We start from the raw sequence: 26,591 nt of genomic DNA on the forward strand, positions 1-26,591 counted from the left end.
AGGCGCAAATCACCATATATCAAGTCTAAGTCACAAGTCTTCAATCTCTTATTTATATCACTATGTGGAAAAAGATAATTGAAGAAAAATTTGTCCGTGGTTCAAGTAAACAAGTAATAAATCAATGAATATTGTGGAAAAATTTGTCAGCCACGCTCATCGTGGCCCACTAGGTGGTTGGATTTCCTTATCCCTCCATACGTCCCAATCGGTATTCAATCTTTAATAATAATAACAGGGTATTCACCTCCCCAGGTAATTTCAAAATTTATTCCCTTTACAGGGGGTTGGATTTCCTTTACAGCAAACATAAAACTAGAGAGAGAGAGAGAAAAAACCTAGACTCTTAAGTAGAAAACACCTAAACTTCGCATAACATTAAGAAACAAAAAATTAAAATTAAAATAACAAGGTGATAAGAAGCAAAACCCTTCAAAGAACGAACAATGGGGAAACAAAACAAAAAATGCATACAATTGACAAAAATCAATTTGGTTGCTGTTGAGAATTAAAGTAGTGGAATATTAATTTAAGTATTGTGATCATCATTCATTTCGTCCATGCCATCATAATTAATTTGGTTTCGGTAATTGTTATTCCTGCATCTTACTTGTTAGCTCATGCATCATAATTAATTTGGTTTCTGTAAGTTATGACGGAACAATTAGAGTGTACTTAATTTAATTACCTCCATAATAAAGAGTTTCGAATCCAAAGTATTAGGAATTTTCTTTAGCAAGTGATTTGTATTCTTATTTGTAAGAACTTTTGAAAATCTAAACAGTTTTTTTCTTCTTCTTTTTAGAAAATTTGGTATAGTCCAATTCTGATGACATAAGTGAAATTGAACCTATATCTAAGAGCTCCTTTCAAAGAAAAAAACATAAAAATGGTAAAATAAAGTAATTGAGCAATTAATAAAGCAAAAGGAAATTACCGTTTGTAGACTTAACAGTCTTTTTGTGGAACCAAAAAATTGAAAAGACTTAACAGTCTTTTTGTGTGACTCAGTCATCATGAGTTTCCATACGAAGATAGCTGTCCACACAGCAAGCTCCCAGCCCAACATTACAAATTACTAAGATGGATCAATGCTCAATATGATTTAATTAGGATAATTAGTTGATTTAAGGAATATCTCTTTTTCACGTGTCAATTTTTTTTTTTATTACACCATCTTGAAACGTTTCCCTTAAACTTGTTTGCCACACTAATCACAAGGTATACTAATAAATGTTTCAAACCACCTAGGATAATTTTTTCAAGTATTATTGTGGAGATAGCAAAATAGTGTTATTCCCGTTACAAGAAATGTTTTTCCTTTCTGAAAGATACATTCATATGTATTTGAAATTGAATTTACATATACGGGGTGGTTTTCCACATGGCATGGTATGAGAGCATCATTGAGCTATGTCATAACATTAATTATAGCAGATAATTTACTCCTTTGTATGGTTTTGTCTTGTATGAATGTGTGGCACTGTTTTAGCTTTCTTCCTTATTTCCTATATATATCTGATGCAAGCTAGCATATATCAATATATACTTGCAGTGTTTTTGCATGTGCATGTGCTTTTGATCAATTAACATGAAGGGCGACGGAAGGTGCTTGAAACTCTTTCTTGCACTTTTGATCCTTTTCCTACAAAACGTAAAAGGAGGAGAAGTTGGCCACAACTACAGCCACAGCCACAGCTTCAGAGATGCTAAAGTGACAGTGAGGTGCATAGAGAGGGAAAGGCAAGCACTACTTGCATTCAAACGTGGCCTGGTGGATCACTTCAATCAACTCTCAACTTGGGGTTCAGAAGCTGAAAAACAAGATTGTTGCAGATGGGAAGGAGTCTATTGTAGCAACCAAACTGGCCATGTCATTCAACTTGATCTTGGATATTCTTTCCAAGGTAAGATGATTAGTCCTAAACTGATTGAGTTGCAGCATTTACAATATTTGGACCTTTCATTGATTGATTTCTATGGGATCCAAATTCCAGATTTCATTGGTTCTCTAACCAGTCTAAGGTACCTCAATCTCAGTTTCTGTTATTTCATTGGTCCAATTCCAAGTTCGTTTCGAAACCTCACGCAATTGCAACATCTCGACCTCTACTATAATTGGCGGCTTCAAGCAGAAAATCTCAATTGGCTCCCTGCTCTTTCTTCTTTAACGTATTTGGACCTTTCATTCATTGATTTCAATGGGAGTCGAATTCCAGATTTCATTGGTTCTCTAACCAATCTAAGAAACCTCAGTCTCAGTTCCTGTAATTTCATTGGTCCAATTCCAAGTTCGTTTGAAAACCTCACGCAATTGCAAAATCTCGACCTCAGCGATAATCAGCTTCAACCAGAAAATCTCAATTGCCTCCCTGCTCTTTCTTCTTTAACTGATTTGGACCTAAGCGGAAGCTTCAATGGGAGCCAAATTCCAGATTTCATTGGTTCTCTAACCAATCTAAGAAACCTCCGTCTCCGTTCCTGTCATTTCATTGGTCCAATTCCAAGTTCGTTTGAAAACCTCACGCAATTGCAAAATCTCGACCTCAGCGATAATCAGCTTCAACCAGAAAATCTCAATTGGCTCCCTGCTCTTTCTTCTTTAACGGATTTGGACCTAAGCGGAAACTTCAATGGGAGCCAAATTCCCGATTTCATTGGTTCTCTAACCAATCTAAGGTACCTCAGTCTCAGTTCCTGTCATTTCATTGGTCAAATTCCAAGTTTGTTTGGAAACCTCACGCAATTGCAAAATCTCGACCTCAGCAATAATCAGCTTCAACCAGAAAATCTCAATTGGCTCCCTGGTCTTTCTTCTTTAACGGATTTGGACCTAAGCGGAAGCTTCGATGGGGGCCAAATTCCCGATTTCATTGGTTCTCTAACCAATCTAAGAAACCTCCGTCTCAGTTTCTGTAATTTGGTCGGTCAAATTCCAAGTTCGTTTGGAAACCTCACGCAATTGCAAAATCTCGACCTCAGCTATAATCAGCTTCAACCAGAAAATCTCAATTGGCTCCCTGCTCCTTCTTCTTTAATGTATTTGTACCTAAGCGGAAACAATCTCAGTACTGTTTTCGATTGGCCAGAAGCAGTACTTAATAAGCTCCCTAAACTAGTAGCGTTGACCTTGGTGAATTGTAGTCTTCCTCCTCCTCCTACTCCAATTCTTTCCACTACTCTTTACAAAACAAATTCTTCTACATCTCTTGCGTATGTTTCTCTCTCTGACAACCATCTCACTTCTTCAATATTTCTTTGGTTGTTCAACTACAGTACAAGCCTTGTTCGTCTTTACCTCTCCAACAATAATCTATCTGGTTTCATTCCCAATTTCATTGGAAACATGAGCTCGCTTGTGAATCTGGATCTCTCCTACAATAATCTAACTGGTTTCATTGCCAATTTCACTGGAAGCATGAGCTCTCTTAGGTATCTGCATCTCTCCAACAATTATCTAACTAGTTTCATTGCCGATTTCACTGGAAACACGAGCTCTCTTGTGGATCTGCATCTTTCCTACAATAATCTAACTGGTTTCATTGCCAATTTCACTGGAAGCATGAGCTCTCTTGGGTATCTGGATCTCTCCAACAATTATCTAACTAGTTTCATTGCCGATTTCACTGGAAACATGAGCTCTCTTGTGGATCTGGATCTCTCCAACAATAATCTAACTGGTTTCATTCCCAATTTCATTGGAAACATGAGCTCTCTTGTGTATCTGGATCTCTTTGATAACCATATTGAAGGTGCGAATCCAAATTCGTTTGCAAGGCTGTGTAATTTGGAAATATTGTCGCTTCAAAGAAATCATCTGAGTGGACAATTATCCAAGTTTGTTCAACTATTGCCTAGATGTGGGCAAAACTCATTAAGGGGTCTGCACCTCTCTGAGAATGTTCTTAAGGGGTCATTAAACAATCTTACAAGCTTCTCATCTTTGAAATTCTTGAATCTTAGTGCCAATCAATTAAGCGGAAACATACCTGAAAGTATTGGGCAAATGTCGCAACTATGGAGAATCGATTTCAGCATGAACTCTTTGGAAGGGGTGGTTTCAGAAACTCATTTCTCAAAACTCTCCGAATTAAAATATTTGGATTTATCCTCTAACTCACTAGTTTTAAATTTCCATTCTGATTGGGTTCCTCCCTTCCAGTTATATTTCATAGTTTTGGGGTCTTGCAAGATGGGTCAACATTTCCCAAAATGGCTTCAAACTCAAAAAGATTCTTTCGAGCTTGATATTTCGAATGCTGGAATTTCTGATATCCTTCCAAGTTGGTTTTGGAGTAATTTTCGTAACGCAGAGGTTATTAATCTCTCACGGAACCTAATTAGAGGAATATTTACAAATTTGACAGTGGAGTTTGAAGGTCCAATTCCCTCAACTATATCACAAGCCTCATATCTGGATCTCTCTAATAATAACATTTCGGGGTCGCTTTCTTTCCTATGTGCAAATACATATATGAGTTTAACATATCTTAATCTTTCAAGCAACAGTCTTTCTGGAGAACTTCCAGATTGCTGGAGCCATTTGGAGACTCTAGTCATGCTTGATTTGAGTAACAACGCTTTTTCCGGAAAAATTCCCATGACAATAGGCTCTTTATTTCAAATGCAAACTTTGAAATTAAGAAGCAACCAATTTGTTGGAGAATTGCCTTCATCGTTCAAGAACTGCACAAGTTTAGAAGTTATTGATCTGGGAGATAATAAATTATCAGGACCAATACCTACATGGTTAGGTGTGAGCTTCAAGAATTTGGCTATCCTGATGCTTTCCACTAATCACTTCAATGGAAGCATGCCCTCACAATTATGCCATCTAACACACATTAAAATTATGGATTTCTCTATGAACAACATCTCTGGAAGCATACCCAAATGCCTCAACAATTTGACTACTCTGGCTCAAAAAGGAAATCCAAGTTTATCCAGCAAACATATTTATCCGAGGTTTAATAAGACAACTGGTCCTACTATTTATGAGGATGATGCAAGCTTCATATGGAAAGGAAGAATGCAGACATACAAAAGCACTTTGGGCCTTGTGAAGAGAATTGATCTCTCAAGCAATAGATTAACAGGGGAGATTCCAAGTGAAATCACTCATCTTGTTGGGTTGATTTCTTTAAACCTTTCGAGAAACCAGTTAATAGGTCAAATAACTCTAGAGATTGGAAACTTGCAGTCATTGGATTCGCTTGATTTATCAAGAAACCATATAGATGGAGGAATTCCGACAAGCCTTGCTCGGATAGATCGTCTTAGTTTCTTGGACTTGTCATATAACAACTTGTCTGGCAAAATACCAACAGGCACTCAGCTCCAAGGCTTTGATCCCTCTGTTTATGTTGGAAATCCTCAACTCTGTGGACCTCCGCTTAAAAAGATGTGTGCCGATCAAAATGAGAAAACTGACTTGAGCAATCAAGAGGATGAGGATGAGCTTATAACACTGGGATTTTACATCAGTATGGGGCTTGGCTTTGCTGCTGGATTTTGGGGAGTTTGTGGCACTTTGATATTCAACAGGTCATGGAGATATGCATACTTTACGTTCTTGAATGGTTTAAATGATTGGCTTTATGTGACGGTAGCTTTGATCAAGCGGCAACTAAAGCTAGCATATGCTTAATAGATAAGCTCGTGACGGTACTCTTTCTCTCTCATCATTAGTTTCGTTTTATAATTATTTTCTTATTGCATTTTTTCTTTTCTCCAAATTGACGAGTATTAATTTGTTTACTTTGATATTTAGCTGTATCATCTAAATTAGGAGAAAAGTAGCTGTAGCTGAATGCCTCCTTTCAGTTCAAGTGGTGAAGATTGCCAGTATACGCGCACGCACAGATATTTGGAGAAGAGTTTACGAGTTAATTTGGAGTGTTTAGTAGGAATAAATATGAATTATATTAGTGTTAATTACTTGTTAGAACAATTAATTCGGAGTTCTCCGATTAATGTTTTTTTTGTTGAGAGAAATAAACATATCCATTTTAATCCAAGCTCACTCCGATTAATGTATTAATTCCAACTATAGTGTTATTTTAATTAACTAAGCCAAAGCGGACTTGATTTCAAATTACAATGTGTGGCTCTGTTTTGGTCATCTATTTGCAACATACAGCTTCTCCTTGTAAATGTGTGGCTCTGTTTTGGTCATTCTTTCGTTTCAGAATTCAACATCTTGTTCTGGCCATATGGTAGAAGATGCCTTTTTGTAAACAGACTTTTTGTATTTGGTCAGGCTTATTGCAATGCTCTATTTTGTGGATTTTAAGATTGTATTAGGCTTACTTGTGATCTGCAAAATGCCTTGTACCGAAGTTTATGTATAAAATGTGTGCTAAATCTTGTGTGTGGAGTACAAGATTGAAGGTCTTCCTGGAAAAGCAATCACAAGCAATTTTCTCTCTTTTCAATTGTAGAAATGTTCAAGTTCTTGCCAATTACTTGCAAATATATAGTGTTGTGTAGCATAAAGGCTCCAACATATGCAATTCCATCAAGGCCTGCAGGCCAATCACTGCTTTCTCTTGGATATTACAAACATTTGTAGAGCCATAATGAAAACTTGGTAGGCAAACCCAAATACTCGCATTGACCATTTGCTTAAACTTGATAGGCTAGCAAGGGGCTTGTAGCTCAAGCGGTTAAGAGCATCTATCCCTGCACTCGAGGTCCTAGATGTGATACCCTCCTCCCAATATCGCTTGTAACCAAAAACAAACAAAAAACTTGATAGGCCAGACCCAGTCCCAGATGAACCTGGTTTTCATAAATTTGTTGGTCAGCTTGATAGTGGCTTATTAGAAGTCCAAATTGGTTGGGAAAGTAATGTCCACCAATTTTAGCAGATACCCTTTTGGACAATGTTGAACAGAGCACTTGATTGTTAATGACTAGGGCCCCAAGGGTATGTTCTAGGTATGCTACCTTATGCCTAAAATAACCCTTTTGTTGTGATGATCTTTAAAGGGTGACCAAGAACGACCATTACACACTGGATTCTTGGGTAAGTTTTTTATTTTGTTTTCAAGCAGGGAAGTCCGTTAGATGTTTTTTTAATGATTTTTTGTGCTATTAGGAGCAGAAACTGAGTAGGGAAATTTGATTAAAAGACCATTCATTCGGGTTCCTGAGATTGGAAATTGGAACTCTTTTCCTTACTCGATTTCAAATCTATGTTTGGAACAGCTAGTCAATATGGGATAATAGCCTGAATAATTGTAGGCTCTTACCCCACGTGGATCAGCTCACTTCATCCCATCGAGATCCATGTAGCCTTAATTGTATTTCTAACTCAAGCAGTCTGAGCGATTTGTCAGATGAGAGCAACAATCAAAGTGGGATTTATGGTTGTCCAAACGTTGATGTTGGTAGTGGTGTAAGCACTGTTATTGACCCTTCTGTTTCAAATACCATACTGGTACTGGATGAGTTTTCTACACTAAAGAATGCAGATTACCACAACCCCTCAGATTGCTTGGTTGGTAACCTGAGCTCGAGCCAGGATCTTCAGTCTCAGTTTACCTCTGCTAGCCTAGGCGACTCCCAGGCTTTCTCCAGGCAAGACCTGGCAGACAACTCAGGTGTTTCCAGCTTGATGGTGCCTGATTTATTGATCTTACTGTGCATTCAGAAAACTCAAGCAAGGTCAGTTGATGCGGCTACTAGTGTACTTTAGCTTTTGTGCTTTAAGTGGGTTTGATGTATTATTAGTTAGCAGGAAGTGAAACTAGATGAGGAAACTGTACTAGTGTACTTAGAACATTTGTGCTTGATGTAACTTTTATGTTGGTACCGTGACTAATCGAGCAACTAGGAGTCCCATATCGGAAAATTACAAGAGATGGAGAATCCACTTCACCTATAAAAGAAGACTACTCTCCCCTTAGAAAAAGGGGCCCTCTCTTCAGGACTCTCCTGCTAGTCTGGCCTTCGGGTCCTGGGTTTCCAGATCTTAGGACTTGACCCCTGGGTTTCCTAGCTTTGTACCTTAGGCCCTAGGCCTTCTTCCATTTATCTTTGGGTCTAATCCCCTTGTACAAATGTAAACAAACATTATCATAATGAGAACATCTTCTCCGTGGACGTAACCCATAATTTGGGTGAACCACATATAGCTTGTCTTCTGCATGCTTATTTATTTTATATCTACTAAACATGGCATAGTTGACGCAAACTATAGACATAAGGTACCTCCGGTCTCTAAAAGAGGTTATAAAACTAAATGGTTTATTTATCCATACTTTTCTTGGCTTAAAGCCTGAAGCCACAGAATTGAAATTACCAGTACAAAGATATTTGATAATTGATTCTTCAACTTCTTGGGGGAAAACCCAGACCATGATAACAAGCTAGGATCAGAGAAGGTCATACATCAAATATTGAATGCTACAGTCAAGAATACACTATGATTCTTTCATTTCCTAACAATTCATTGTCCAGAGAACAGAACAGCTAATATCTCCTAAAGTAGAAATCAAGAAATAAAATAGCTTTTAAATTACACAACAGATTCTACCCCCAGCTTGCTTGCAGTAAGGAAAATAAGCAATTGATGATTCCCTTATTGCGACGTTGAAGGAATTTCACGAGGATGTTAAAAAGTAATGAAGCCACACAAATTTTGTGCTCTCAAATGTCAAAAATTAGCTCAAGTAATTACAAGATATTCACATTGAATCCATACAGAAAAACCAAAAGCAGCAGATGACACACATATCAAGCACGTCGCTTACTAAGATGCCAAGAGTAGGTTCATGGTATCTATCATATAGCGGTTCAATACGTTCTTGAAGCTTGCGCTTGCTCATCTTGGTGGGATCTGCCACTTTGAAGAACCTGGGTGCCAGTTCCACGAGCCATTTGGGGTCGACGACCGTCACCTCACGCATGTACTCCTTTGTGGTCATAACCAGCTCATGGTAGATCACCCAATCTGGTTGTCTCTGGAAGAGGGCGCTGCTTGGGTGTATATAAACTGGTTGGTTCTCCACTAGGGTTCTATAACCCTCCTGCGGGTCCTTTCTAGCACCATGGAAGAAAAACCCTGCCGTAATTGCCTTCCTGATCTTTGTAAAATTCTTTCCAGCACTGACAACATCTAGTTTATACCTGAAATTCACAATCTATAGTCAGAATGCAATTTCATCTTCAAATCAGAATACTCAACTTAGAAATCGTTGATCACTGTTATAAACTAAAGCAAGGGCTGCTAGTAGAGACATTGGCATGACAAACTTATGATAGGTTTTTATACACAAACTTATCCTACAGCTTACATGACAAAGTTATGTCAATCAATGAAATCTGTTAATGGCGATGGTAGGATGTGTAATATACTAATATGCCATCTGAATTTCCATATCAACTTTTAAAACAGTTCTGCAATATTTTGTACAAACAACACTTTACCAAGAAAAACAATTCCGGTATCAAAATGACTAACATGTCCGCACAAGAGAGCACATTTGAAGAGCATATACTGGCAATTTAGCTATACACAAAAGGGTAGTTATAATTTATAAAGATACTGTACTTTTTTTTTTTTGGTCGAAATAAAGATACTATACTTAACCACTGAAAAAATGGGGGAAAAAAGCACTACTGCTAATAATGCTCTGAAAACAGTGTATGAGGTAACATCACATGACAATTCGTAATGACCTATTCACTGCTCAGGTACCATATATCTAGATTTTAAAACACAAACTAGGCCTGAACAACATTTCAGCATTTCCGTCAAGTACAGACAGCAAAAGGCATGCCTAATTCACGACTACTGCAAAAATACAACGTACCAAACATGAGCAAACCTAGAACATTAATCTACATCTTTTAAAACCATTCATGCACATGTGAAACCAGAAAAAAGATCCATACAACCACGAATACACATCAAGATAAATTAGAAGAACATACTTGTCCATGATGCTGAGAAGCTGTTTTCTGACATCCTGGGCCCTCCTCAAGGATCGAGACTGAACAAAGTTCTCAAAACACCATGGCCCTGAAAAATTCTTAGCTTTCCATGCCTCATAGACTGCAAGTAAAGTCAGATGATCTCCCTCGGGCTGGAAAAACTTGGCTCTCTTCTGATCTGCCTGGGCTTGTTTTTCCCTAGGCCTGTAAAAAATATTACCAGTCTGAATCATTGCAATGATGGTCAAGATCTCATCACTGCATCCAAGGTCCACACTGGCCAATAGCATCTTAGACAAGGGTGGATCCAGAGGAAACACAGCCATTTTCCTAACCAATTTGGTGAGCAGCCCCTCCTCATCCAGTGCTCCTAAACTGTACAATTGTTCCATGGCAGAAATGAGTGCTTGGGGTGAAGGAGGATCCATAAAATCAAAAGACGAGATCATTTATCCCCATAGCTTTCATCGTAAGTGTAGTAGTCCCAAGATTTATCCTCTGGATTTCTGGAATTGAAGTAGGGGACATCTCATTGCGGTATGCACTCTCGGTGTAGAGGCGGTAACATTTCCCAGGGCCTGTACGCCCAGCACGCCCAGCTAGCTGCTTGGCTGATGCTTGGGAAATTGGAGTTATGACCAGTGAATCTAGCCCCTGCTTTGGGTTATAAACATTTTGCTATGCAAAACCAGGATCAATGACATAAAATATCCCATCAATGGTCAGTGATGCCTCAGCAATATTAGTAGCCACAACTACTTTCCTCTTACCTGGTGGGGCTGGATCAAATATCCTCAACTGCATTTCACTAGGAAGGGCACTATACACTGGTAGGATAATCAACTCAGGGACATTTTTACCAAGACCTTTCATCCTCTCATAAAGAGACTGGCATGCAAAATCAATCTCCTCTTGTCCAGTCAAGAAAAGAAGGATGTCACCTTCAGGTTCTGTCAAGTGTATTTGTAGAACAGTTATTAGAGATGCATCAAGATAGTCACTTTCCGGCTGTTTAGTGTAGAGTATCTCTACAGGAAAAGTTCTCCCAGGGATGGTGAAGATGTTACAGTTGAAGAAATAACCGGAAAACTTCTCCGCATCCAAAGTAGCAGATGTGACAATCAAACGAAGGTCTGGTCTCCGCTTCACAAGCTTCTTCAGTAGTCCAAAAAGAACATCTGTGTGGATTGTCCTCTCATGAGCTTCATCAAGCATGACCACAGAATACTGAGAAAGGTTCTCGTCAATCAAAATCTCCCTAAGAAGCATACCATCAGTCATGTACTTGATGACAGTATCTGGACCAGTGCAATCCTCAAAACGAATTGCATAGCCGACTTCCTCTCCTAAACGACAACCAAACTCTTCAGCAACCCTCTTGGCCACAGACATGGCAGCCACCCTACGTGGTTGTGTACAACCAATCTTACCCATTGTCGTGTAACCCGCTTCTGCAAGATACTGCGTTACCTGTGTTGTCTTACCCGAACCAGTCTCACCAATGACGACAAGCACTTGGTTCTCATGCACTGCTGCAATCAATTCTTTCTTCAGCTTGTAGATAGGCAAGCTCTGCCTCTATTCCTGGATTGACAGTTTTGACCTCTGCCCAAAACTGATGGTTTTCCCAAAAGCATCCTTCTTCCACTCAGGCATATCATATGCCGACAAACCAACACCTCTAAGTTCTTGTGCAAGATGCCTCTCACCAGTCTCCGGCATTGGATCTTCCCAGGGACGATTGAGATCCTTTGGGATAGAATCCAACATGGTTCTTTGCTGCTGCTCACGCACTTCTCTACGCTCCTTAATGAGTGCGGACTGAAGTGCAGCTGCACGACCCAGTGACCCTTCTGGATTCTTAAAGATTTTCACAGGTGACATATCAACAGAATACCTGCTCTGTCCATTTAAAAAGGCTGGCTCGTCCTCATTGAGCTCAATCTCAAGCTCTTCCTCAGCTCCCTCTTCTTGATAAAGCATCCCATTGGTTTCCTCATCATACATAGGATATTCTGTAACACCCAAAACACCTGAGGCAATCAACTGTTTGGCTTCCCACTTCTCTGGCGAGCTCATTCTCTTCAATGGCCGCCGTGATGGGCCAACATCATCCTCTTCCACAATCCTAATCCCAGAAAGACCAGTCCTAGTCACAGGTCCATCCTTTGAAAAAGATGGGTTCGTCCTAAGAGCATCATCCTCTGAGCTCTTCTTCAAGGGGAGCAAATCCTTCCCTGTATGTTGATCAACATCCCTCATCGAAAGGCTCAACTTCTGACCTGAAATTGAAATCACCTTCACAGAAACTTCCTGATCCCTCTTCACCACATCCTTAGCATTACTAATTCGCCGAGTTGCCATCTGTGAAACGTGAACCAGACCCTCCTTCCCTCTTAAATCATTCAACTGAACAAAGCAACCGGTGTCCATCACTCTCGAAACCCTGCCCTTATAAACCTGATACAATTCAGGCTCATCCGAATGGTTCTGGCCATTCCGCCGATCCCTATTACCTCTCCTATCATCACCATCTTCCTTACCATCTCCATCGTCTTCATACCCATCTCTCTTATGCTTATTGTATCGATCTGTATGCCTTCCCCTGTCATCACCATCATCATTATAATGTGTATCTCTACGCCTCTCATCTCTATCATACCTTTCCCTTCACCTCTCCCTCCCATCTCTATCTCTACCTCCTCTCTGTCTATCTCTATCTCTATCTCTATCTCTATCTCCTTCCCTATATCTATCACTACCTCTACGCCTATCTTCTTCTCGCTCTTCGTCTTGTTCTTCTCTTCTGTTTCGCTTTTCCTTGGTCTCCATCTCAATTTCCTTCTCGATGTCCTTGACTCTATCTTTATTATCGGCGACTGCCAAAGCCTTAAACTTGGTCTTCCTGCCATCAGAAGAACTCTCTTTCTTCAAGTCCTTCTCCAGCTTTGGCTTCGGTGGAAGAATAGCGTGAATGATAGTGAGGAGTGTACGGACAAAGTAATCGGGCATCTCGGCACCGTTTTTCTTTAATTTGGCTCCACCGTCTCGCAGTTTCGTCCCAACTCAGTGATGAACTCCGCCAGAACTTTGTCCCCAACCCCTATATGGGTTTCGAGCTCTGAACAGACCTTGGAAACCAAGGAAAGGTACTCGAGCTTCTTCAAACCATCGTCAGTGGCAGCCATTATGAACTTGCAGAGGTCCTATTCATATTCAATACAAAAAAATCATATCAATAGAAATTTCAAAATTTACGAGAAGATGCATAAACCGTATACTATGAACTTGCACAGGCCCTATTCATATTCAACACAAAAAATTCATATCAATGGAAATTTCAAAATTTATGAGAAGATCATTGCTATATACTTTTAATCAGTAGCATAAAGTTCAAAATTCATGAATGATAAATTTATCACAATAAAGAAACAATTTCTAGAACTTCAAACCCACCCACCAAAAAATGAAATTTAAATCTAAAATTGCATAAAAAAAGTAAACTTGGAATGCCAAGAAAAATTCAACTAAAACCCTGTAGAACATAAAACCCATGAAATAAGAGACGGAAGAGAATAAAAAAGAAATATGAAACAAAATCAAGGAAACTGATCGTTGCTAGAGGGTGGGGGTTCAGTGGATCTTAAATCTGTGATGAGATGGGGTCCAAGATTAGAATATATTGCAGTAAGACATCATACTTGGGATGAGATGAGATCGAAGATGGTTGCGCATCAACCGTTGTCACTGTCTAGAGAGAGGAGAGGAGAGCTGAGCAATATGTATATGGGAGGAAGACGGCGTCGATCAATGGAGGAGTTGACGGTTGAGATGGGCGGATTGTTCGTCGCTGAGGGATTTTAGCGATTAGGGTTGAGAACTTGAGTTGGAGTGCGCCTGGTGTATCGATGCGCCTGGTGTATTGATACGACTAAATTTGGGAGCTGTGAAACTAGAGAAACTAATATAATAATAATAATATCATTTATCTTTCCAAAGCAAAAAACTTATAAGTAAAAATTTAAATCCTACAAAAGGAATAAGTAATCTAATAAATTACAGAGAAACTTTAGTAAATAGAAGAATACTAGCCTTTCTGCACGCGCTTTCGTACCTTTGATAGGCTTTTTTTAAAAAAATTTAAAGAATTAAAAAAGATACTGGGTAGTTGTGTTCCATAAAAATAGAATCTATTATCTGATTTTTCTTTTAATTTTAATTTTTTTAATATGAAAAGTGTGAATTTACCATATTATCCTCATTTAATTAATAATTTCAATTCTTAATGTTTGCATTAACCAAAGGCATTTTCTCGTATTTTGAATGTTTTACTATTCTCTGCCTTTTGCTTTATATATACTAGTCTCTCCGCACGCACTTCTGTGCCTGCGAGAGGCTTCTTTTTTATTTAAATTTTTAATTTATTTTAGAATTAAAAAAGATAATGGTTAGTTGTGTTCCATAAAAAGATGATCCATTATCTGAATTTTCTTTTAATTTAAAATTTTTTAATATGAAAAAGTGTGAATTTACCATATTATCCTCATTTAATTTATAATTTCAATTCTTAATGTTTGCATTCACCAAGGGTATTTTCAGGTATTTTGAATATTTCACCATTCTCTACCTTTTGCTTTATATATATAGATACTAGCCCTTTGCCACATGCTCACGCGTGTGCCAATTGGTTTTCTCTTTTCAATTTTTAGAATTAAGAAAAGAAAAAATGGGTAGTTATTTTCCATAAAAATATGATACATTATCTGATTTTGTTTTTATTTTTATTTTTTTTAATATGAAAAAAATGTAAATTTACCATATTATCCTCATTTAATTAATAATTTCAATTCTTAATGTTAGCATTAACCAAGGGCATTTTCTGGTATTTTGAATGTTTCACCATTCTCTGCCTTTTGCTTTCTATATATAGATTAGGTATGAAATAAAAAGATGAGGAAAATTTTAGAAAATATAGTTAGTGGAGTTTTTATTTTATTTTTATACAAACAATAATCCAGTTTTCTTTATCTATATATATAAAGCAAAAGGCAAAAAATGGTGAAACATTCAAAATACCAGAAAATGCCCTTGGTTAATGCAAACATTAAGGATTGAAATTATTAATTAAATGAGGATAATATGGTAAATTCACATTTTTTCATATTAAAAAAATAAAAATAAAAGAAAAATAAGATAATGAATCCTATTTTTATGGAATACAACTACCCATTATCTTTTTTAATTCTAAAATAAATTTACGCGCATGCAGAGAGGCTAGTTTTTATAATCATTCTAGGCCTACTCTGATTTTTATTTTTTAACAACAAATAGGATATTGGCACATGAGTTGATCTATAGTATTTTTTAATACTTTTTGTTAGGTTATTTTTAATTTAAATATTCACTAGCCTCTCCTTGTGAGAGGCTTTTTTTAAACAAATTTAAATTTATTTTAGAATTAAAAAAGATAATGGGTAGTTGTGTTCTATAAAAATAGAATCCATTATCTGATTTTTCTTTTAATTTTAATTTTTTTTAATATGAAAAAGTGTGAATTTACCATATTATCCTCAATTAATTAATAATTTCATTTCTTAATGTTCGCATTAATCAATGATATTTTCTGGTATTTTAAATGTTTTATCATTTTCTGCCTTTTGCTATGTATGTATGGATATAGATAATAATAAAATACTCCCTTTCATTGAGAAATTGTTATGCATAAAATCGACATTGTATTGAAATGTTATATGGCTAAAAAAATTAAAATGTTATGTTTCGAGAATGATAAATAAACGTTCATCTTAGAAACCATATATCATGCATAAACATGGTGTCCATGGAAGAATCCCATTGTGGAGGCTCATGACCAGCTATCAATCATAATATTTAAATATCTTTTTTTTTTTCTTTTGGGTAATATTATGTTTCTAAACCATCAACACTGTCATCAAACAATATTAATCGTTCCAGCATATATTATAGTGACTAAACTCTTCTAAGTATCTTGCAATTATCAGATAAGGAGTTAGTAATCACAGAGGAAAAATATGCAATTTATATCTTCTGGCTTGGCAATTGCATTTTACATACGTTGTTTTCGACACTATGGTTCCATTACTATGTAAAGAGGATCTTAATATTTGTAAATTAAAAGATTTTGGTACCCATTTATGAGGTTTTGTAACAGAGTTGAACTTATAGTAAGCAATTAGGCATCAAACATGGAATGTTTTAGTGATTAGTACTTTTTTTTTGGGTCTTATTTTAGTGATTAGTACTTATGTCCTGGGATTGTGTATATATTGTTTGCATGGTAAGCGAAACCTTTAGAAGATAAGCTCTCTGTATGAAATCACATATGTATTCTTTTAAGGTTTAGTGTGAAAGATAAATCATGAAGTAGTCTACTAATGCGATAATGGCTCATATTTTCACATTTTCCTGTCTTTGAAAATTACTTGCCTCTGTTCTTGAAAATGTATAAAGTGATGGAGAGGTCTTCTTATTTTTGGAAAATTTTACAATGTTCCCACATCTCTGTAATCTGTATTTGATATTGTACATAGATAATAAAATTAACGACTCAGATACTTCATGTGACAATGAGGTATGAACTTCATCACATACTCACGATGCATTGCATCTTGGCTGGTTTAGTCAAAGCTGTTATACTTCAGAATTCAGATATATTAGAATCAGATGTTTGCTTTCTCTCTGCTTGTTACCAAATACTTTTTGTGTTTAATATCTGTTGACGTGAGTCTCCTAATTCATCAAGGAGATTTATTTGCTTGATTAATTAAGGGATTTACTTTCCTATTTTATATAATTGGTAAATCATTGTATAATTATGAGATACTTTCCTAATTCTTCACTGTATTTAATTCCTTGTATAGCACTCTTGTAAACTCTTATATATACCTCCTTATGGAGAAGAATAAAGTTAACCTAACATATTCAAACCCATATTCATATTTTAGCATGGTATCAGAGCAATCGATCCTCGGTTGTCTCTAAATTCTCATATCAAATTTCTTCAAACCCAAACCCTAAATCAAATTCCTCATATTTACAGATTCAGATTCAAATCTTCATACCCACATCCACATATCCTCTTATCACAAAACCCTAAACACAACTTCTCATATCCTCATTTTTTTTTCTCTTATCACAAAACCCTAAACACAACTTTTTTCTCTTATTCTTAAAATCCTTTCGTTGCCATGGATATCGTCTCATCTTCCCAAACCATTGCCTCTACTTCCCCATCCTCCAAAATTGCCACAACAGGTTCCCAAGGTTATGTTTTGCATAGTTCTTCAAAGAAACACACATGGGTCATTGACACTAGAGCCACTGATTACATGACCTTTGATCCTGGACAAATTACCTCTCATACACCGTCTTCCCAATCGGTGGTATCTAATGCCAATGGTACCCCCTCCCCCGTAATTGGGGAGGGTTCCCTCTCTCTCTCTGACTCCCTCACTTTGGATTCTGTGTTGATTGTTCCATCCTTACATCATAATCTCTTGTCTGTTGCCCAAATTACTACGACTTTGAATTGCACTGTAACCTTTTGGCCTACTCATTGTGTTTTTCAGGACATTCTCAGCAGCAAGACGATTGGTTGTGATACTAGGAGGGGCAAACTCTACTATCTAGACTTGGCATCTGACAGTGAAGCCAGCCTCAGTCAAACTTACAAAATTGGGGGTGTGGGTGTTGAGAAGCACAATTCCGAAGTATGGTTATGGCATCGCCGTCTTGGACATGCTTCGTTTGAATATTTACAGAAGCTATTTCCTTCCTTATTTTCCAAGTTAGATATTTCCAGTTTTAAGTGTGACATCTGTGAACTTGCCAAGAGCTATCGTGTTCCTTTTCCCTTAAGTTCACATAAAAGTTTGGTTCCCTTTTCTCTTGTTCATTCTGATGTTTGGGGCCCGGCTAAAATTGCCACTCCAGGGGGCGCTAGATGGTTTATCACGTTTATCGATGATTGCACACGCATGACCTGGGTTCCCCTTCTCAAAACAAAAGGGGAAGTCAGTTCCAAGTTTCAACAGTTCTATCAAATGGTGGAGACACAGTTTCATACTAGAATTCAGGTTCTTCAGTCTGATAATGGTGGAGAATTTCTCAACTATGATCTTAATGAGTTCTTACAAGATCATGGCATCATACATCAACACTCATGCCCTTACACTCCCCAACAGAATGGTGTGGCTGAACGAAAGAATCGACACTTATTGGAAGTAGTTTGTGTCTCTCTCTTTGGTGCCAATATGCCTCGTTCTTTTTGGGGGGAAGCCGTTCTCTCTGCAGCATACCTTATCAATAGGATCCCCTCCAGTATCCTCAATTTCCAAACCCCCCTTCAAACACTCCACCACCATCTCTAAATACCTTCTACCCAAAACCTGGAACCCAGATTTTTGGTTGTGTGGTCTTTGTCCACTTACATGATCACCAGTGCAGCAAATTGGATCCCCGCGCTGAAAAGTGTGTTTTCATTGGTTATGCACCTCATCAGAAAGGCTACCGATGTTATCAGTCTCCTAGTCAGAAGGTCTATACTTCTATGGATGTTGTGTTCCGGGAACACGATATATATATTTCAGCCGTACAGGAGGAGCATCGCGATGCCAACACTTCTCAAATTTTAGAATTTTTTCCTACAAAATTTTTTCCAGATTCGTTACAGACTCAAAACAACCGGTCGCAGGACACCAACGACCGGTCACCCGATGCCAACGACCGGTCGCCCGATGCAAATGACCGGTCGCAAGAGACTCTGCCTGAAAGCGACCGGTCGCATGTTCCAAACGATCAGTCTCCAAGTGCACTCGCTGAAAACGATCGGTCACATATTGCAAACGATCGGTCATCAATGAATCTGCCTAAAAGCGACCGGTCGTCTGAAACCTGTGACCGGTCTCTCCCTAGAAATTTGCCTCCACCTGATCCGCTTCAGTCATCTCCCTGCCATCAAACTCAGGAGGAGAAAATTGAGGAGTTTTTGCCCGCTCCAGAGAATTCTTCAGCTCCAGTACCACACCAATCACCTGCTGAAGAAGTCATTCAGGTAACTTCTCTCCCTGAAACTGATAGCCTTAATGAAATATCCCATGATGATTTAATTTCAGAAGGCACAGAGACTGCATATCAGATTCCAAAACGGAAGAACCATGGTAAACCTCCAGTTCACTACGAAGCGGATCTTAATGCAAAAAGGAAATATCTCATCAACAATTATGTATCCCTCAACAGATTATCAGAGTCACGGGTACATTTTGTGAAGCAGTTAGCCGACATACATGTTCCCAACAGTGTAACTGAAGCACTAGAAGACCCAAAATGGAAAGAAGCCATGAATGAAGAAATGCGAGCTCTCCAGAAGAATGGCACATGGGAACTCGTGCCCTTACCTCATGGAAAGAAGATAGTGGGATGCAAATGGATTTATACTGTGAAACTCAAAGCAGATGGATCCATTGAAAGATATAAAGCTAGATTGGTGGCGAAGGGGTACACACAAAGATATGAGATTGACTACCAAGAGACCTTTGCCCCAGTAGCCAAGATTAAAACTATCAAAATCCTTATGTCTCTAGCAGCAAATCTCGATTGACCATTACATCAGTTTGATATAAAAAATGCATTCTTACATGGAGACTTGGAAGAAGAAGTATATATGGACTTACCACCAAGATGTAACTTAGCTCGTGACAAGGAGAATCAAGTTTCCAAACTCAGAAAGTCATTGTATGGGTTAAAGCAATCTCCCAGGGCATGGTTTGGCAGATTCACTAAATCCATGAAGAATTTTGGATATATACAGAGTAATGCCGATCACACCTCATTCTTGAAGCGTGATGGAAGAAGCCTTACTGCATTGATTGTGTATGTGGATGACATAGTCGTAACTGGAAACGACACAGGAGAGCAACTGAAAGTGCAGAAGTATTTGTCTTAGGAATTTGAGATGAAGGATTTAGGTGATCTGAAGTACTTTCTAGGAATTGAAGTAGCCAGGTCCACAACTGGTATATTTCTGTCTCAAAGGAAGTATGTGTTAGATCTGCTCACTGAAACAGGAATGCTTGGATGCAAACCTACTGATACACCCATAGAGATGAATCACAAGTTATGTGAAGACATGGATCAAGAACCAACTAATAAGGAACAGTACTGTTGTGTAGATACAGCTGCACCAAAATGATTTCAGTTGCATCCTCAACTTGTGATACTCGCAAGTGCACGAGCCGTTTGGTAGTATAGCGTATGTAAGTGCGAGGTCGATCCCACGAGGATTGGTGATTGAATGATCCAATTCATTTTTCCTACACAAAACAGAAATGAAAAAGAAAGGAAATAAATAAAACAAGGAAGAAAGAAATAACTAACTCAAGCAGATAAGTTCCCAAGTTCAACTAGATTAATGGATTGATTCTAGCTAAAGTATGATTAAGCCATGGTGTGTGGTCATAACCTTGTGTTCCTAATTCCCTAATTTGATCATTTGTTGTCTAACCTAAAATTAAGCATTAGGAACCCATTAAGCATAGAAGAACATTTTAAACAACCAAGTATGTATCTAATCCCTGTTGTCGAATGTCCATACATACTCTTCCTATTCATAGTTCAGTTCGAATTAAAGCATGGTGTCTACTCTTAATTCAAACCAAGATAGCTAACATGCAAGCCTAAATGGTGATCAATCATTCAAACTAGCATATTAACTTATAAGCATAATGAATAAGAACAAAAACCATAATTGAAACTTGGAAACTAATCAAACTTGAAACTAAAGAAAAGAATTTACATAACAATGAAAATTAAGTAGAACTTGGAAAAACTTAAGGAGAATTTCAGCACAAAGATCTCATTATAACAATTGAAAACTAGAAAGAGAAACTAAGAGAATTTGAGGGAGAGAAGGGAAGGGAGCTCTAGAGAAGTGTTTGAGAGCTCCCCCCCTTGGGGTGTGTTTACAAGCTTGGGAAACCTCACTATATATAGGCCTAAGGAAGCTGAAAATCTGAATTAAGTATGGCTAATGCATACAACACTTTGTTTTATAAAATCTGAAATGGTTGATGCACTTCACTAATGCATACAACACTTCCATTATAAAATCTGAAATGGTTGATGCACTTCACTAATAAATCCCACCAGCAGCCCTAGCTCATCTTCATGTCACCATGACCAAGCTTCCAACCAGAAATAATAGCTCATCCTGAGGTCAGCATGACCAGAAACTTCAAGGGCTTACGAATTGGGCTTCCCTTAAGCAAATTAAGACTTTAAGCACTCAAACTTGAAGTTCAGAATGTCTTCTTTCCAGCCATATATCATTTGGGCCAATCCAAGGTCGGAGGAGGAAGTTAAGGCCAAAACAAATTGCTAACTCATTTTGCGCGCTGATAAAATCCATCCTGAGCATGGCTCTGTGTTTGCTAGGTAACAGACTCCATATTTATCCAATGGGGCTGCCTTTTGGATATGTTATATTACACACCCATTGGAACAACTTTCATGAAGAATGTGGCCTCATCCGAGCTATGTAGGTTGCTGAAACAAAGCTTGCAATATGACCTACGAAACTGGGCTGGCAGGGGACTGTAGCCAAAATTGAGTTTGTCTTTAAGCTCTTCATCCATTCATCCAAATTAGGCCCTAACATGCATGGATTGCATCATTTACTATCCAAAGCCCTCATTATTACCTAAAGCTCAATGAACTGAAAGATAAACACAAAAAGGATTAAAAGCACAAGTTTAACTCAAAAACATAACCAAATCATAAGCTAGAAGGGTACAAAATGATATGTAAATATGCACCGATCAAATACCCCCAAACCTAGATTTTGCTAGTCCTCGAGCAAAACAAAAGGAAAACAAAGATAAAAACAAACAAGAAGTTAACTAGACCACTTTCGTAGGTAACTCGATTGCATTGAGCATATGCAACAAGCCTTTAAACCTCTAGGCATCCCTAGTAGGAGGAGTTGTGTCTCCTGAGGGTTTAACAGATACGATACCCACAAACGTTTTACTAACTCTGTAAAACAAGGTAATTAGAAAACTTAAAAGATTGTTAGTCCTTAAGCAAAATAAAAAACAAAAAAAAAAAAAAAAAAAAATTAATAATTACATTAACAAAAACAGAACAAAACAAAACAAAAAAAAATTACAAAAATAAAAAGAACTCAAAACAATCTTTCCGAACATTTTCTGAAGAGAAATGACTCATGCACATGACTCAAAAGTTTTAACAATAAAAGCTCAATTTTAAACATTATTCACAAAGCGGCAAAGTTCAAAACATAATATGCTCAAGGTGTGGTAGTGTGATAGCCAAATGCAACAAATTCCCCAATCTTAGTTTTCACACAATTTCAAAAATCATACAAAGCACAAGTTCAACTTCAAATCTCACCAAAGTTGTCCTCTCACAAATGAATCACTCGGAAGAAGGCTACAATGCAATACTCAGTTATAAACATGAGGTTAGAGTTAAACCATAAGGACTTAACTCGAAATAAAAAGATGAAGGACTTGCATTAATATGATCTCAAGAAGGATGCCAAACACTTAAAAGTAGAAAAATGAATGCAATTCAACCACATGACATTTAAGATCAATTTAGGTCTTTAGCATAGGTTGTAATGGGGCCAAGGGTGTAAGGTGAGTAAGAAATGAAGGGTATGGATAAAACAAAGTCCAAGAAACTCAAAATATAAGAGCATAAAACAATTGTTTACAAGACTTCGAATCATCACGATTAGATTTTTTCTTTTACACGATCAAAACTCCTTATACCTTCATTTACAATGATTCATACTCCTTTCCTTGAATTGAACAAACACCAATTTATTTTGAAGGCCCAAAAATGAAACCCAAAAATGAAATTTCATTCAACCACCACTTAATCACAACTTTTCTCGTTTCTTTCACCAATTGTGTGATTTTTTTTTTCAAAATGTAACACCAATTCCCAAACTTAGTATGAAAAACACATCCCAATTAAAGCTCATGAGTTCCTTAGAAAGGTAAATATTTGTTTTTCAGGCTAAGGCGAGGAAATATAATTGGTAAAATGAAAGAAAAGGTTTACATGTAGGCTCAAAATGGTTAACAATGGAAAGTCATGCTTAAACATGCATAAGGTTAGCTTGAAAGGCACAAACGATCCAAAGAGGGCCTTAATATCATTTCTTAAATGTCATGAGATCAAATTGCAAAAGAATGAATGACTTTTAAGTGTTCAACCAAATCAATGAATAATGAGATCAAACAACAACTTAGATGACAAGAAATTAAGAGTATGTGTATATAACACTCATGAAATGAAGTACAAGGCTCAAAAGCTCACATTATATGGTTATATAAGTCTAATTTATGATTCATACAATTCTTTAGATCATGCAAATCCTTTAATTGGAAAATTATGAAACAAATGGCAAGTGCAAAGAAGGTTTCGAACATGTCATGCTAGAACGATGCCAAATTAATTAATTAATTAATTATTATTTTTTACAATAAAAATTTACAAGGAAAAAAAATAAATAAAATTCAATTTTTTATTTAAGTCATGCAACATTTATCACAATCTCATCAAATGTGTTCGGAAAGTGACTAAACAAAACAAGATTCAAAACAAGAAAGAAATTAAATTTTTTTTTTTTTTTTTAAATTTTAAGAAAAACCAAGTTTACTTGCTAAACTCCAATACCCCCAAACCTAGAAATGAGCATTGTCCTCAATGTTTAAAAATTAGCCACAAACAATGTCATAACAACAAATGAAAGGTATTAAAGCAAAAAAAAAAAAAATCACAAAAGATAACAAAAACAAAATAATTATAAAATAAAAATTACAACACAAACAAACAAACAAACAAACAAAAATGAAACAGTAAACCCTAATCACACAATTCTGAAACCCAAAAAAATTTTTGAAGCCCAAAGCCCACAATTTTGAAACACAAACCACGGTGAATTTAACCCACTTTGAAACCCAAACTAAAGTGAAACCCGACCCACAATTTGTTTTCATTTCCGGCTTTTTATTATTATTTAGTTTTGTAAAAACAAACTATCGAACCGTGATTAGCAACACAAAGAGCGGGATTTTAACATGGGTCATGATGTCTCGGTTCAGTGTAAGGGACCAACAGACAGGGCGAGACACGTGTCGACGCATAGAGGCGCCGCAGATTCCACAAGCAAAAATTACGGGCTCATGGAAAGGCGCGAAGACTTTACTGAACGCGTTCGTTCAGAAAAGACACGTCGTGATAAATGAGTTGGGTATGGTTGGAAGGCGAGAAGGTTGTGGGACTCAAGGAATGCTGGAGATTCAAAAAATGCTCAGATGCTGCAATGGCTAGGGTTTGTCAAAGACTAAGTCTATAAGAAAGGGTGAAAAAAAAACGCAAACTCAGAAACACACAAAAGAGAAAAGAAAGAAAGAAGAAAAGAGAGTGAGAAATCAAATGGCCTCTAACTACCCATTTTCGTTGGATCTCAACCTAGCTCCACCGACTCAGACACGAGGCCAAGCAGCGGCACCAGTATGGATGCCCTACTTTGCTTCCGCACGGGGGCCTGTGACAGTAACTGACTCAATACTCCTGGACAACGATGTTGCCATTGGAGTGGCTAGAAATTTAGTGACTCCTAAAGATATACGTGTTCTGGGGACAAGGGATGACAACCGGGTCGTGAGCGATGCCCTGGCACTGAGCGTGCAGAGTACGGCAACAGTCGCAAGTTTGGGTCATCGCCTACTTGCGAAGTCCCATGAGGTAGAGGTGCTAAAGGGTCAGTTGGCGGCGGAGCGAAGTATGGTTGAAGAGTGTCAGACTGCTATAAAAAGCTTGAAAAGGGAGAGGTCAAGGATAGTGGAGGTGAATCGACACCAGCTAGAAGTATTGCGGGACGAGAATAAAAACCTATCAAAAATGGTAGAGTTGTACTCTCGCGACATGCGAAAACAGCTGGAGGACCTAGACCGACCGGGTAAACACAAACAAGCAGATCGCGAGAGTAGTTACGCTCAAGCTAAGATTGCGATCTTTGGGAGCTCAAGTGATGAGCCCCAAGAAGCTGTGCGTGAAGCCCCGGAAGAGGACAGCCAGAGGGCCAAACTCAAAGCTCCAATGGTCGAGACACCAAGCACTGAGAAGAAATGATTTCCTACTGCATTATTGTTGTTTTTATTTTATTTTGTTGTTTTTGTATTTTCGTTATTTTGTTTCGGAAATAAAAGAGTAAGGTTGCAGAAAGAAAAAGAAAAAGAAAAAGAAAACACACTTCCCAACTAAAATAAAAACAAAGACGAAAAACGGAAAAGAAAACACATTTCCCTAACTAAAATAAGACAAAGATGATAGCCGAAAGGGAAAGGCAAAAACACAAAGCACTAGAAAATGAAAGTAACGGGCAAAAACATTAAACACCAGAAAACACGGAGGAAAAAAAAGAAAAGTAAAGTAAAGGTGCTCCCCCTTGAAGCGATTAGGTCGAGCATGCCCGGGAAATCCGAAATGGTGTTGGCTCTCTCTCATCAGCATATGTCTATTTAAACCACACCTCTGCAAGCGGATGATACCCAGCATTTCTTCCTGCAACTCAAGGAAAAACATCAAAAAATCCAGAAACAGAAAAAAAAATGGCATCCTCATGCACTCACCTTGATGATCTCAACCTTGAGCTCTCACTTGCACCACCGAATGCCCAGACAAGGGCTCCTCCAAACACTGTCTTTCCAAACTCCACATATCATCACGGCACGGCCTCAAACTTTGCTGAGGCAATACCGAATTTTTCTGAGGCACTGTCGAACAGAGCAGTGCGGCTAGGAGGCATGATTAGCAGCAAGCTCACCCCGACAGATCATCTGCATGTGGCACAGAGGTCTGATAAGGCAGCGGTAGAGGAGTCCCACAATTTAACTGTGCTCCACGCGGTCTCCGCTACCAATTTGGGCATGCGATTACTGGCGAGGACAAGGGAGTGTGCCGCGATGAGCGAGGAAATAGCTTCCTTGAAGGCTATGGTGGCGGACTTGCAGAAGCGGCTCTACTGTGCCAATCAGCACGTGGAAGCACTGCAAAGAAAAAATGAGGACCATGTGGAGCTGCTGCAGATTCTACAAGTGCGAGAAAATAGAGGCAAGCCATGATGATGAAGAAGATGAAGAATATTTCTTTTTTTTGTTTTTTTGTTTGTTTTTGTTTTTATTTTGTTTTTGTTGTTTTGTTGTTTTTTTTATGTTTTTTTTTTTATGCAATGTTTGAAATAAAAATGTGTTTTAACACTCAGAAATAAACTAACCAACCAAACCACGTAAATAAAAACATAAACTAACTTAACGAAACAAAAACAAAAACAAATCAAAAACAAAGACTCAACAGAAAAGAAAACAAAGAAAATAAAAATAAACTTAATTTAAAAACACACGAATATACAAGCAACTCACGGATGACCAGTTAAGGGCCTCAGAAAACACAGCCAGGGGATCCGGGAAGGTTGGAGGGGTCACAATGGTCCCGCTTAAAACCCAAACTTCTTAGACACCGAAGGTGTCGCCTATAGAACTCCTAGACACTGTATTGACGGAAGTGCTCACTGGAGTTAC

The 26,591-nt window shown here is 37.8% G+C and overlaps 1 protein-coding gene and 1 pseudogene across 3 annotated transcripts; one reads left to right on the forward strand and one right to left on the reverse strand.

The window, feature by feature from the left end:
• The first annotated feature begins 1,451 nt into the window (after positions 1 to 1,451).
• LOC110771110 (uncharacterized) lies at positions 1,452 to 6,094 on the forward strand. Of its 2 annotated transcripts, XM_088248790.1 has the most exons (3): positions 1,452 to 1,907; positions 1,998 to 5,664; positions 5,771 to 6,094. In XM_088248790.1, the coding sequence occupies exons 1-2, from the start codon at positions 1,592 to 1,594 to the stop codon at positions 5,645 to 5,647; spliced, it is 3,966 nt and encodes a 1,321-aa protein (XP_088104916.1). In that variant the 5' UTR covers positions 1,452 to 1,591; the 3' UTR covers positions 5,648 to 5,664; positions 5,771 to 6,094. The 2 variants fall into 2 exon arrangements, with proteins under 2 accessions (XP_088104916.1, XP_021831048.2); XM_021975356.2 differs by having other exon boundaries at positions 1,452 to 5,664.
• A 2,316-nt stretch (positions 6,095 to 8,410) lies between these two features.
• LOC110771108 (putative pre-mRNA-splicing factor ATP-dependent RNA helicase DEAH5) lies at positions 8,411 to 13,891 on the reverse strand (annotated as a pseudogene). The gene is made up of 3 exons (XR_015833758.1): positions 13,641 to 13,891; positions 9,940 to 13,145; positions 8,411 to 9,132 (listed from the first exon to the last, which is right to left on the reverse strand). The product of XR_015833758.1 is annotated as a putative pre-mRNA-splicing factor ATP-dependent RNA helicase DEAH5 (transcript).
• Positions 13,892 to 26,591: the final 12,700 nt, after the last annotated feature.

Source organism: Prunus avium, chromosome 2, assembly GCF_965620075.1.
Source record: "Prunus avium chromosome 2, drPruAviu1.hap1.1, whole genome shotgun sequence".
Taxonomy (NCBI): domain Eukaryota; kingdom Viridiplantae; phylum Streptophyta; class Magnoliopsida; order Rosales; family Rosaceae; genus Prunus; species Prunus avium.